Raw genomic sequence first — 12,946 nt, 5'->3', positions numbered from 1 at the left:
GTAGTACGGTAATTATTTCTGTGGGTAATACGTCCCATTTCATTTTTATGAATTAGTTGTAATTTAGAATCCAGGGAACTTTATATCGACGTGATTGTGAGGGTGCTGGCTCTTTTTCAGTAAAAGCACTTTAGACCTACTGCTCTTTGGCTGCCTGTGAGTATCTGAAGAGTTCATATGCGTTTTACACGTACTCAAAGGAGAGCAGCAACCCTGAATATCCTTTGACTGCAACATCCCACTCCTCCCAGAGCTGTAGACCTGAAGGTTGTGCAGGGGTGTCCAGAGAACCGGGCGCGAGGCTGGCACACGTCACACTTTTCTGCAGCCCAGTTACCCGAGTCTTGTTTCCTCTGAAGCAGCTGTTGGAGCCAGGTGCCTTTGTACATCACCACCGTTCAGTTCTGCCTCCTAAATGAATCCTGTGACATTTGCTTCACCTCCCCTTCCCCACCTTGTGCAGAGCCATCACCCTCTTTTGCCTGGCTTCTGTCTTCCTGGACCGTTGCACGCTCTCCAGAACCTTCATGGTTCTCCGGTGCACTCCGTGTGAGACCCAGTCTCCGCGGGATGTGGCTCTGCTCGTGCTGCCTTCATTCCCCTCCACCCTCCTGCATCACTTTGCTTTGGCTGCAGGGCTCTTCTCAGCACTTTTTAGCCCAGGGCCGGCTGCCTTAGGACAGCTCCTTACGTCTGGAATGCTTTATCTCCTCTTGCTTTTTCACTTCCCTCCCTTCCCGTCAGCCCCCCTGGCTTTCTAGATAAGGTCAATCCTGTTACTTTCCTTCTTGGCACGTTCTAATGTTTGAGATGATCTATTTGTGCGTGTTTAAGGGGAAGCCTCTCTCAGGAGACTGGGCTCTGAGAGCAGGGGTCATGTCTTTATGCCACGTTGGTACATAGCAGATGCTCATTTCTTGAACGAATACCTAGATCTTTCCTGGTTTTGGAAGAGCTTTCGGCACTGTATGGCTTTCTGGAAGGGTCTCTAATATATTTCTGAAGCTGTACAAATTTCTGCAGAATTTGGAGACTTAGGAATTGGACCATTCTCTAGAACATGGGGCACAGTAGGTGGCTACTGCGGTTCCCTGAGACCTGTACCTGCAAAGAATGCCTTTGACTCGCCTACCTGGGCCCAAGCAGCCAGTTCTGTCCCCAGTGTCCTTCTCGGACAAACAGCATTTAGTTCCTGAGATTTCTCCTTCTTTCCTGTCGACCTGATAATCAGAGCAAACATTTATGTGAAATGGGCAGTCTTGGTATAAAACGTCTGAAGGAGAGGAAGGAGAAAGATGTGTGTGTTTTTTAGTTAACACAGCTAAACTAAACTGTCTACAACCTAACTTTATAACTTTAACTGTTTTTATCCTGGGGGTGGGGGAACCTGAAACCCTGCGCACTAGAGCATGGCTCGCAGATACAGCTGGGGGACAGAAGGATTTGGCAAACTCAAACTCCTGACCCGCAGGCGATCATTACTCAAACTGCTTAATACCACAGATAACTTAGGGAATATATCTGCGCACCAGGAGGGAACCTTAAAAGATGGTATGTAAATCTAAGGGGTAAGAAGAAGACAAATGGTGATTTGAAACTAATGCTGCTTTAATGTGGCCCCATCACGAGCACTTCTGCGCTACTGCCATAGGAAGAAATCAGTTTACTCACCTCTTCAGTGACTTCAGCGGTCTCTGGCTTGGGCTACAGAGGTTCCCCACCCTATTAAGGTTTCATCTCTGACGTCCGTCCTTCTCACCTGCCCTTCACCTTGGCTCGGATGAGAGAACCCTAGAATGGTGTGCAGAATTCTCGAAGCCCGCTGCAGGGGTGGGGGCGGTTCTGTGGGACCGTGGGAGAGGTGGGCAGGCAGAGGAAGGCCAGGTGTTCTGCCACTGGCAGGGACTGGGCCCAGGTGGCCCTGGATGGCTCCACAGCCTCAGAGTGGAGTTCAGCCAGTGGGCTTCCACTTAGGGGAGACAAATGGACTTGGCCGACGTGGAAGGAACCAGAAAGCTCACCTTTGCCATGGTGCTGCCTTAGGCGGCAGCGTCTCTCAAACAGATGCCGGCTTTGCTAGCCTGTCCCGCATGAGAAGGAAATCACAGACAAGGAACCTGCGAGTCTCATGTTGTCGATAACTGTACCTTAAGGGCTGCGTAATTCTGCCCCCCTTCGGAAATCCAGCTTTGAGGCAGTAACCGTACCAAAAAGGCTTCCTGCTCTAGAGCCCTCTTCACGTGGGCAGAGGCCCAGCCCCACCTATGCCCAGACTCCCGGGTCTCTGCAGGGCCAGTTTCCAGGTCTAACCCTGCAGTGCTCACCTGCAAAGGGACAAATGGAGAGGGAGCCGGGCACAAAGGTCCATTTTAGGAAATCTTTTATTGCAAATTCCATTCCGTGTACTGATTTTGAGAGAAAACACGAGAAAGGCATCTTTCCTGAGCAGCATACAAATGACGGCAAGGTACACATTTAGTTGCTAGTGAAGAACAGGATTTTTCAAAATAACGGGATAATTGAAAATTAGCATTTTAAAAGCCGCTGTCTAAGAACAGATTAAGGGTGTGATCCCACAGAAGGTTAATAAAAAAGTTTCTCCCTGGGAAACAGCATATTTGGTGTGATCAAAGCCGACGCCGCATGTCTGAGCACCGCTGGGGGCCAACCGCCAGGCCGCCGTCCATGAGGTGAGCTTGCCCGGGGCTCTACTTTGGGCCAGAGAAGGGAGCAAAGGCCTTGTCACGGCCTGCCATGCATTCTTCAACCTCTTCCACTGTGCGGGGCACACAGGTCAGCAGCTCCATGCCACTGTCCGTCACCACGACGTCCTCCTCGATCCGGACCTGGTCAGAACGACACGCTCGTTATTTCTGAGCTGGCCTCACACGCTAAGTTTGAGGGTTGGGCCCGACGGCTCCAGGCTGACCCCCGCCGAGAGGGAAGAGCCCTTTCTGAGGAGTGGTCAGTACTGCCGGGGGCGGGGGGCTGGCCTCAAGGCCTCTGTGGGCAGCTGCTGGGAGGAAGGCGCCTCCCACAGGGACCTGCTCGTGCCACCTGCCCACCCTGGCCTTGCCCCTTGCCCGGCGGCTGGGAGCCCCTGGAGTGGGCAGGGGTTTTGTAGGAATCTGAGTTGCTTGTGTTGAGGGCTGAGGCTCCTGTTAGGTGACAGACCATGAGAAAGGATAAGCCAGGTCCCTCTCCAGTGAGGAAGTCAAGACTGTGCCTCCTGTCCTGGAGGACAAAGAGGTGACACGCAGCAAGGAGCAAGGGAGCAAAGACGCGGGGCCCACCAGCACTCACCCCGCCAAAACCACGGAAGCGTCGCAGGACCTCGCGGTTAAAGAAGCAGGCGCGGGCCGGGTCAGCCAGGGCCTCGTCCAGGAGGTGGTCAATGAAGTAGATGCCGGGCTCCACGGTGAGCACCATGCCCGGCTCCAGGTGCCGAGCGGTGCGCAGGTGCCGCAGGCCGGGCTCGTCCACCCGGTCCACGCCCTGGGGGAGAGGACAGTGAGGGGGATCCAGGAGGGCGCAGCCCCAGCCCAGGGCCACCGCATCGGTGGGAGGAAGATGGAAACAGGTGAGCGTGCGGGGCACCTGCCCTGCCCATGCAGGCGTCCACACGTGGGGCCCGGCTCCGGCCCCATGGGTCCCCCTGGAGCTGCAGGAGGCTCTGTGACCGTGGGGGTCTCCAGCCCAGACTCAGCTTTGCTGTGTTGTCCACGGCACTCCAGATAAAACCCTCCGCTCTCTGCACGCTCCCCTAGATTTCTCACATCCCTGCCCCTGTTTCTCCTCAGAACCGTGCCCCGTGGACACCCGTGCGCACACACCCAGGTCACGCTGCCCCTGCTGGCCCATGGGGCTGGCTGGGGGTCCGGCTGCCTCAACCAGGCCCTCTCCCCGCGAGAGGAACAGTAGAAGCCAAACTTGTGCAGCTTTTAAGAAGGCCTGCGGGGCCTCCCAGGCTACGCGCTTTCTTCTAGGCAGCTCAGGTGGAAACCAGCCCCAGAAGTGCTGGACCTGGGTCCCCCCACAAGCCAAGTCCTAGGTTTTCCACGTGGCCTTCCAGGAGGAGGGACAGGTGCTGTCGGCAGGGCGGGCCGTCAGTACGAGCTCTGGCTCGTGTGTGCACAAAGACACGCTCACCCCGTGTGCATGGCCTGGGGGTGTGGGCCCCAAGAAGCGCACGTGGGCGGCTCCACGCCATGCCCATGTGCTGGGCCCCCACTGACCCATGGGGACCGGCTCTCAGCCCTGCAGGGGCACCACCCCCCCTCCCCTGCCAACACTCACATGGGCGTGGCCACCGGGGCCAGGAGGGCAGGTGGTACCTAGGACACTTGCAGAAATCTCCCTGCCTTCCCCAGGTCCCAGAGGCACCCATCCATCCTTGGCCAAGGCCTGTGAGTGAGTGGGGCAGCAGGCAAGCTTTCTGGTCGGGCTCTGAGCTTGCCCTGCCCCGCTCGCAGCTCTCCCCTGGAAGCCCAGCTGCTGGAGATGGAGCTGTCATTTCTGACTGTTTGGGGGCCAAGAACATCAGACTTCAATTAGTGGTTCATGTAAGGTAACCAGAAACGGGCTGGCTCAGCCTCCATCCACGGCTGGGCACAGCAGGGAAGGCTGTGAGCGTGATTCCATGAGGGCGGGGACAGCGGGGCATGTAGAAACTGGTACGCGCAGCCGCCCTGACCTGGTGTGAGTCAGGCTGGGACGGAGGTGATGAGGGGACACTAAGGCCCTGTGACCCCTGATGGGTCATGCTCTGGGCCCAGAAGCCTGTCTGGTGTGGTACCTGACCCCAAAACACTACTATGTGCCTGGAGGAGCTAGGCAGGAAGGCAGGGGACATAGAAGGGCACAGTCTGGGATGACAGTCCCTGTGCTCAGGTGGGAGGTGCTGGTGGGGCGGGGCGGGGCCCTGTCTCCTGCCATCTGAAGCCCCGTGCCTGCCCCTGGGCAGCCCCTCCTGTCCCTTCCCTTCGTGCTGCCCCCCAGGTGCTGTCACCTTCTCTCTACTACAAGGTTGTCAAAGCCAGGGGCCTGGCGGAGGCAGAGACTGACAAAGTCCCCCTGACCTCCTTGGTCACCGTGGGCTCCCTGCTGCCCCAGAGCTGTGTACCGAGGGTGGAGGGTCTGCTCCAACTTGTACAGACAGCCTTCCCTCCGGAAGAGTTCAGGACCACGACTCAGACTGGGGGTGAGGGGAGCATGGAAGGGATCCCGTGGGGCATAGGAGAATGTGCGTGCCCCGGCCCACTGACCATGATCCCCCACCCCCCTTCAGAGCGCTAGCTCTCGGGAGTCTGCCCTATGGGGTCCACCAGGAACGGCCAGATCAGGGCTGGGAGAAGGATGGAGGCCGAGCTGAGTGGGGAGAAGACCCCTAAAAGGGAAGCAGCTGAGCGCCCAGCCCCTCGTGCCCGGGGACTTCAGCCTTGTTGGGGCTCAGGGGCCCCTGCCCATGCTGGGTCCATGCTGGCTTCTGCCTGGGCTCAGGGCTCAACGGGGCCTCAACTTTACTGGGCTCCTGGCAGAAGAGACCCAGATGTGTCTATAGGCCTGAAATAAAACAAATGACTTTTATAGGAAAAGCCATATTTTTTCCACAATGTTTATCTGTCAGAAGAATAGACTCCGAGCACAAAGGACTGCTTACTGGAAAAGATGAAAACAGTTTGCTGCCAATTTTCTCTGGTGGAAAAAAAGTGCTTTGGAGACTAATGAATAACGAACCTCAGTTAACAATGTCTGGAAGGCCCAGCTCTTGGCTCCCTACGCACAATGTGATGGATAGAAATTAGGAAATTAAAACCGATTTTGTTTCTCCAAATTTAACTGTTTACACTTGAGGAAAAAATAATTGAATAATAATGCTTCTCTTGAGCAATTCCGCCCCCCCCCCAACCCCCAAATATCGTTCTTAGAGCTTTCAAAATACCCTGCAGCTAAGAGGCCAAGCCCAGTCTTGGCTAAGTGGCTGGTGGGCCCCAGGGCGTGCACCGATTGCATAACCCGCCCCCTGCACTGCGGGCACCAGGCCAGACGGCAGGGCCGGGCTCACCCACACCCACCGGCCAGGGAGGCTGCAGCCACCTGCCCCGCAAGGCTGCGGCAGGGCCTCCCAAAGCCACAAGCACCGTCTGGGTGGTCCTTTCAAGGGTCGGTCGGTAGGAGGGGGAGGGGAAAGCCTGGCCTGGAGACGCCCACACAAGCCTTCCTCCCCTGCCAAGGGTACGTCCTAGAGACAAGGAGGCCAGCAGAGCGTGCTGGCCCAGGGGCCTGGGGCCCCGGCAGAGGTTGCACCAAGGAGGAAGCAGGAGTGGGACCTGTGAGGGGCGCGGGGCTCAGCTAGTCCCAGGAGGGACCAGGGCCAGCCACCAGCTGGCGGAGCCTCATCACCCCGTCTGAATGAAGCCAGAGGCACGAGGACATGACGGGTGCAGTGCCAGCCCCATCACTAAGACCCAGCTTTGCGGCTCCTGCTGCCCTGTGGGGACCCCGTGCACTGCACACTGACACTCTACCACCTTTCAGGACAGGCGCTGCCCCCAGCGCACAGCCCGGGGCTCTGTGCAGAGCACGCCCATCCCACACCAGGTCCTGTGGAGGCAGCCACGGTGGGGAGGCGTTGGGCACGGAGGGCATCAGGGCAGCGACCTGGGCCAGGACCAACCAATGGGTGAAGGGGGAGGAGGGGCAGCAGGCCTCACCGGGACCCCATTCCTCCTCACCCCCGCCGTCTCCCAGAGCCCCAGCCCAGCCCAGGGAGGGCCAAGCCCAGCTACGGCTCACAGGCAGGCCACTCGGGCTGATGCGCCCACACTGACCTCGGGGTAGCCTCCCACGTCATGCACGTCGATGCCCATGAAGTGGCCGAGTCCATGAGGCATGAACACGGCTCCCAGGTGGGCCTGGACCATGGCGTCCACGCTGCCGGTCAGGATGCCGATGCGGGTCAGCTCCTCCAGATGGATGCGGTCGGCCAGGCGGTGCATGTCGGGCCACCAGACGCCTGTGGCTCAGAAGGAGGTTGCAATGAGCTGCGGAGTCTGGCAGCCTGGCCAGGGCTTCCCCGGGCAAGGTTTCGGGGGACACACGATGCCCTCGCACTGGCTGAGGCCGTAAGGGCCTGAGGTGAGGGGCAAGAGTGGCGTGTCCCGGGCAGCCCTTCATGCAGGGCTTTCCCAGCACAGCTCTGGACTTGAGACCCTTCCTTTCTCTCCACTGTGCCCTCAGGGGCAGGCTCCTGTCACCCACGGTCACCACAGGGGCCCAGCCCCTGTCGTGTCTGCTCCTGGGGCCAGGGGAGCCCAGTAAGGTCCTTGGCGTCAGGAGGAGAAAAGCGTTATGTCCCCGACAGCGGACGTGGGGCGGCCTCAGTGAGCCCCAGACTGAGGCTCAGGTCCAACGTTGTTCCAGCACCTCAGGCTGGGGGTGGGGGGCGTCCCTGCACACCCCCGCATGGAGCTGAATCATCCCTGGAGCCTCCGTGGGGAGCAAAGGTTTCTGGGGTGAAAATGCAGCTGGCACTACCTCATGGGCAAACTGGTAGGGGTCTGTGGCCCTGTCTGCTACAAGCGCTAGGGGACCACCTCCGTGGCAGCCCAGATGTCCAAGCCCCAGGCTGCTAATCAAACTCATCTTGGCCCCATCCTTCTGGGGCAAAGGTCACCATGCAGAGTACCCCCAGTAACCAACTTTCGAGGAGAGCAGGCTGTGCAGAGCTCAGGGGCTCAGCCCTGCCTGGCGCCCAGGGAGGCCCTTAGGGGCTGGAGCCTAGGGCCCTCAGGGAGCCGCCTCTAGGAGCCTCGGCCGTCACTGGGGCACGGCCGCCTTGGCCACTGGGCTCCATGGATTCCCCACCTTCAGCCTCACTCGAGGGTGCTGGGCGCTCAGCCTGAGCACCAGACAAGGTCTTAGGCTGGCACCCCCCCCCCCCGCCCCATCCTACGAGGGTGGAGTTGGGGGCAGGCCATGCGTTGGCGAGGCTAGCAGCCCCAGGACACTCAGGGCCAGGTGGACAGGGTGGGACCGGCACCCAGAGAGGGTGGCCAGTGCCGGTCCCTGCGGTCCCCTCCATGTGGGGAGTAACCCTGGCTCCCAAGGGGCCTCCCAGCCATCCCCTGATGATCACGGGAGCACTGGGACCCCACACCCTCAGAGGCCTTGTTGGACCCTGTGCTGGTGAGGGTTAGGCCACCAGGGTCTGAACCTCTGGCTGGCAGAGGGCAGAGGATGGGCCCAAGGGGTACAAGGAAATGAGAGCCCATCCTGGGACACACCCCCCCCTCTCAGATGCTCTTGCTGGGCACCAGTCCCCCACGTGGGGGCCCCCTTTCCTGCCAGAGACAGTGGGCCCACGGCTGGGGTCTTGGGCTGGCTGGAGGCCCAGGGCTGATCCAACATCCGGATCCCCAGGCTCTAGGCTCTGAGCAGGTGGTGCTGTGGCCTGGCCAGTTCACAGGAGAGTGGCCCGCCCCCGGCCCAAGCTGCAGGGAGGCCAAGGGTGTCCCCAAGGCTGAGCCTCCTTGGAATCCAGCTCCTGAGTCCAGCCCCGTTCTACCTGCCCGGGCCCACCACATGGGGGGGCATCCTGGGGTCTGGAGTCTGGCTATAACCACGTCAGCGTGCACCCCTGAGGGTGGAGCCGGCATGGGGGACTTTCCTCTGATGGTCTGGCATCCTGAAATGGAGACCTGGGTAACCGGGTCCCACCTTGGCCGCTCACCTGCCGTGTGACCTGGCCAAACCTTCACTTCTATGAGCCTCAGACGCCTCTGTCAAACAGGGCCACAACGCTGGCCCCAGAAAGCTGGCTGTAGAGGCTCTGGCACCTACTGGGGGACTAGCTCACTAATCCCCCCAAACTGTCATTGGCCACCTGTGGCCAGCCAGACCCTCGCTTGGACACGTGACAGTTCGCTGCGGTCCTGGGGCGCAAGCCAAGCCTGCCCCAGCCGCGGCTGCCGCTCTTCTTCTAAGACCGACCCACCCACCTCAACCTCCTCAGGTCAGGCCACCTGTGTTCCAGAAGCACACTGAGGTCTCTGCACGTCAGACCCTTTGCAGACCTGGCTGGCCTGTGACTCCTCATCCTCGAGGTCTCAGCGGAAACGTCAGCCCCTCCTGGGGTGACACCTTCCACCCCACCCCCGCCGTCGTCCTCTCTCTGCTGTCCTGGCTACTCCTCTCATCTCCGTGCACCTTGTTCCTGTCCAGCAGGTGTGCTTCCTTGCTTCTAGGGTCTCTCCACCAGAAAGGTGGCTGCCTCCCCCGGGCACACCAGAGCCTGGTGGAGCGGGTGCCGGTTCAGGGCTGAGCGCGTAGCACACTCTTTTCTAAGGTCTGCTCCCGCCTGGGGCTCTGGGCCTAAAGAGCCCCCAAACAGCCCAGCGAACTCGGCTCCTGTCACTCAGCCTGGCCCCTGGGACTGAGGAAGGGCCGATGCCCCAACCCCCGGGCAGCTCCATCTCTCTTGGGCAGGGCCTTTTCCGGTGGCCAAGAGAGAGGCCCGGGAAGCAGTCTGACTTCAAACCTGGCTAACTTCCACGGCGGGGCTGCGGTCTCGGCCCAGCCGCAGCAGAGGGTGGGAACCAGGTATAAATCAAGCTCCGTGCTGGCAGCTCGGCTCTCCTCCTGTCCTCGTGGCCCCTTGTGGGGGCCGGACGTGCAGGCCCCAGCGGTCCCCACGGCGCCTCTAGTCTTCCTTGCCTGCGTGCCCTTGGGGAAGGCCTTGCACACAGCTCTCTTGGCCGGGAGTGGGAGTTTCTGCCTGCGCGTGGTTAGGGTTGTGACAGTGATTAAACCTCCAGCAACTTGGCCCCAGCGTCTGGCCCGGATGGTGGTTACGACACCCACGGCCAGGGCAGGGGCCCCTGAAGTGTGTGGAGGTTACTGTCCTAGGGCTAGGCTGGAGGGGTGGGCACAGGCCAGAGGGCCTCCCTGCCCACCTAACGCCCCGACGCCCGGGTTCCTCAACCTCTGCAGCCCGCAGGCACCTCTGAGCCCACACGCCCGGCCAGGGGCATCGGCAGTCCCCCAGGCCTGCTCCTACTGGGGATGCCACGCCGGGGATCACACTGCAGAGACTGGGCACCATCTGCCCCGCCCACCCTCCCACCTCCAGCAAGCACCAAGGCTCGTCCCGTCTTCCCGAAACGTCTCCTGAACCCGGTGACTCTGTGGGCCCCCACCTCTCCTGGACCCCTGCCTGGTTCCTCCCCAGTCCTCGCAATGCCTCACCCCCGCTGTATGCTGCACAAGGCCGGGACACCAGGACAGCTGGAACATGGAACAGACCATGCCAGTCCCCCCCCCGCGCCAAGGACAGAGCCCCGAGCTCCTCGGCCCGGCTTCCCGCTCCAGCCCCATCCCTCACCCACTCCTGAGTGCTGGTGCCCCCGTGCCTTCCACCTGCCGTTCCCTCAGCTAGGACCACCCCCCTCCAGGGCCCTCGCCTTCCCAGTCTCACTCCCATTCCTCCTATGGGCCTTTGTGTTGAGGCTTTCTCCAGGAAGCCCTCTCTGACTGCCCCTTCCCGTGCTGCCAGAGCTAAGCACACGGGCACAGCCATGGCAGGTCGTGGTCTCTGAACCCTGAGAAGGCGGGGCCTATGCCCTGCTCCGAGGCTGGTAACCGTTTGGCCTGACCGGGAGCCCCTTCCTCCCTCGTGGCTCTCTTGCAGCCAGTGCTGTGACCTCATGGGCCCAGGATTCAGGTGTGCCCCCCACCCCGCTCCTCTGTGCACTCAGACCCCAGGGTGGCAGGGCAGCATCCGGGTTTGTGCCGCGTCACCTGCCTTTCAGCTCAGAGGAAGCAGAGTCCCAGTGCCCAGGCCCCACTACGTATCCAGAGCAGCCCCTGGTCCCTGGCTGGTCTCCTGTGCCCACCTGGCCCCCCTCAGACCACACCTTCCCCTGCTGGGCCGGGAGCCTGCTGGGCCTGCTGCCTGGGCAAGGAGCCTCGCAGCATCCGTCACAGGCTGGAGGCCTCCTGCCCAGAGCGTGACAGCCCTGGGGGCCCTGAGGCCCTGAGCCGAGCTGGGAAGGCAGCAGAGGGCCCCGGGAGCTACATCCTCACAGCCTCATCCAGACAAAGAGCTCACTTCATTTGAAGACAATGGCCCTCGGGGGATGCTAGCGCGCCAGGCCCTGGGGGTGCAGGAGGGCAGGCTCAGGGCCAGGGTCCCAGGGCAGGCCCCACGGGCTGCAGGGAACCGTCTGGCAGGCCGCACTGGCGCAGGGCTGAGGGCTTCCAGTCCACCCCACCACACAGCCCGCCTGCTGCCAGGACCTCTGGGGACCCGCTCGCCCTGCAGGAGGACGGGGGCAGCACGTGCCCAGGCTGCAGGCGCCTCGATGCCGAGTTAAGCGTGGCTGCCTCACGTGGTCTCCGCGTGGTCCCTCCCCGCCCGCCCTGGCGGGGAAGCCAGCGAGGGCGGGGACTCACCCACTGCCCTTCGGCCAGCAAGGGAGCCTCTCAGGCCAGAGTGGGGACACAGGGCCCTCACCAAACACAGCCCTCCCTGTCCTGGCTTCTGCCAGAGGGCGCTCACGATCTGGATGGCGCGGTCTCCCAGCACCTCTGTCTGCCAGAGCCCTGCGTTCCGCACCATGTCTAAGGCGAGGCCTGCGGGGAGTCCTGCTGCTGCAGCCCCTGCCCGCCCCCCACAGGGAGTGAGGCAGAGCAGACCCCGGGAGTCTGCAGAACTGCCCCGCCCTGCACCTGCGGCCAGCTCAGACACTGGCTCTGGCCCCAGGCTTCCCCACAGTGCCTCCTCCCCTCATGCAGGCCGGGGCGGAGGCGGGGGTGGTCCCATCGGCAAGCTCCTGGGTGTCCGCGGAGACGGGGTTGGGGGGGCGGACACGGAAGCCTTGGAGAGCTTCGACTGCACCCGGCCAGAAGCCGGCACGTGGCCGCCGCATCCCCTCCCGCGGGGCAGATGAGGGTGGCGTTCTCCCAGGTGTGGCAGCTGCCTGGCCTGCCCCTGCCACCTCGTGCGGCCCCCTGAGTGAGCTCAGCCCTCCTTCCCTGGCTGAGTGGCAGTGAGGGATGCTCCCCCTCTGACCCCAGGCCTGCTTTCCTCAATCCCGGGGCAGTAGGCCAGGATCTGGTATGCTCCGAGCACTGGTCCCTGCCTCTCCTCTGGGCATCTTGCTGTGACCCCGGCCGCCTTTATTTACTCTTCCCTGGAAGGCTCAGGAAGCAGTCACGCAGTCTCAGCGGGTGTTTGTCTTGGCCCAGGAGCCAAACCCACAAACCAGGGGCATTTCCGCTAGGATAGGGCACAGGGCTGACCTGGCCACGGCCTCTGAGCTGCCCGTGGGGAGGCGACCTGCCCCGACGTGAGAGCAGCTCTGTGGGCAGGACCCCCATCCCGCCCAGCCTGTACCGCATGTGGCCCCTGGGGAACTGTGTGTCACAACCCTGAAGCACGGGGTGTGGGCTGGGGGAGCTTTGCAGGGGCTCTGCTTCAACCCCCAACAAGGGAACTTCGAAGCCCCACTGTGCGCCGGGGGAGGCCTGCCTCCGTCTGCAGGGACCAGCTCAGCTGAGCCCAGCCTGGCCGGGCCTGAAGCCTTATAACTAACTGCCCCTGAAGTGACATGGCCAGGAAGCCCCACGGGACCTCGGTGCCAGGACCACGCACCAGGCCCTTTTAGTGCACTGTGTGGCCCCGGGGACCTGCCTGTGGGCCCGGCCACCTTCTGGGCAGAGTTGGCATTGCTTGGTTGGCCGACTGAGCTGGCCGGGTCCTGCCCAGGCCGCAGCAGGTTTTCCTGTGGGTCGGTGGGGTCAGCCAGGCCTTGGCTGCCACCCGTCTCAGCACAGGGACGGGGCTAAGCAGTGCTAGGGACATGAAGCCCGGAGCTCCAAGGTGAGCGAAGAGCCCCAGGGGAGACACTGTCCCTCCAAATCCCTACCTGCCCGACATCCCGCCAAC

The 12,946-nt window shown here is 61.8% G+C and overlaps 1 protein-coding gene across 1 annotated transcript in view; it reads right to left on the bottom strand.

Moving 5' to 3' along the window:
- Nucleotides 1-2,363: 2,363 nt before the first annotated feature.
- PEPD (peptidase D) overlaps nucleotides 2,364-12,946 on the bottom strand; it is a 114,551-nt gene continuing 103,968 nt past the window's right edge. Inside the window, exons 13-15 of the mRNA XM_067720967.1 lie at nucleotides 6,831-7,015; nucleotides 3,304-3,495; nucleotides 2,364-2,846 (exon numbers count right to left, since the gene is read on the bottom strand). Coding sequence (XP_067577068.1) covers nucleotides 2,709-2,846; nucleotides 3,304-3,495; nucleotides 6,831-7,015 — 515 coding nt within the window. The 3' untranslated portion in view covers nucleotides 2,364-2,708. The remainder of the gene's footprint in view (nucleotides 2,847-3,303; nucleotides 3,496-6,830; nucleotides 7,016-12,946) is intronic.

Source organism: Pseudorca crassidens, chromosome 20 (assembly GCF_039906515.1).
Source record: "Pseudorca crassidens isolate mPseCra1 chromosome 20, mPseCra1.hap1, whole genome shotgun sequence".
Lineage (NCBI taxonomy): Eukaryota > Metazoa > Chordata > Mammalia > Artiodactyla > Delphinidae > Pseudorca > Pseudorca crassidens.
The sequence above is the reverse complement of the archived record's forward strand: the minus strand, read 5'-3'. Positions and strand labels throughout refer to the sequence as shown.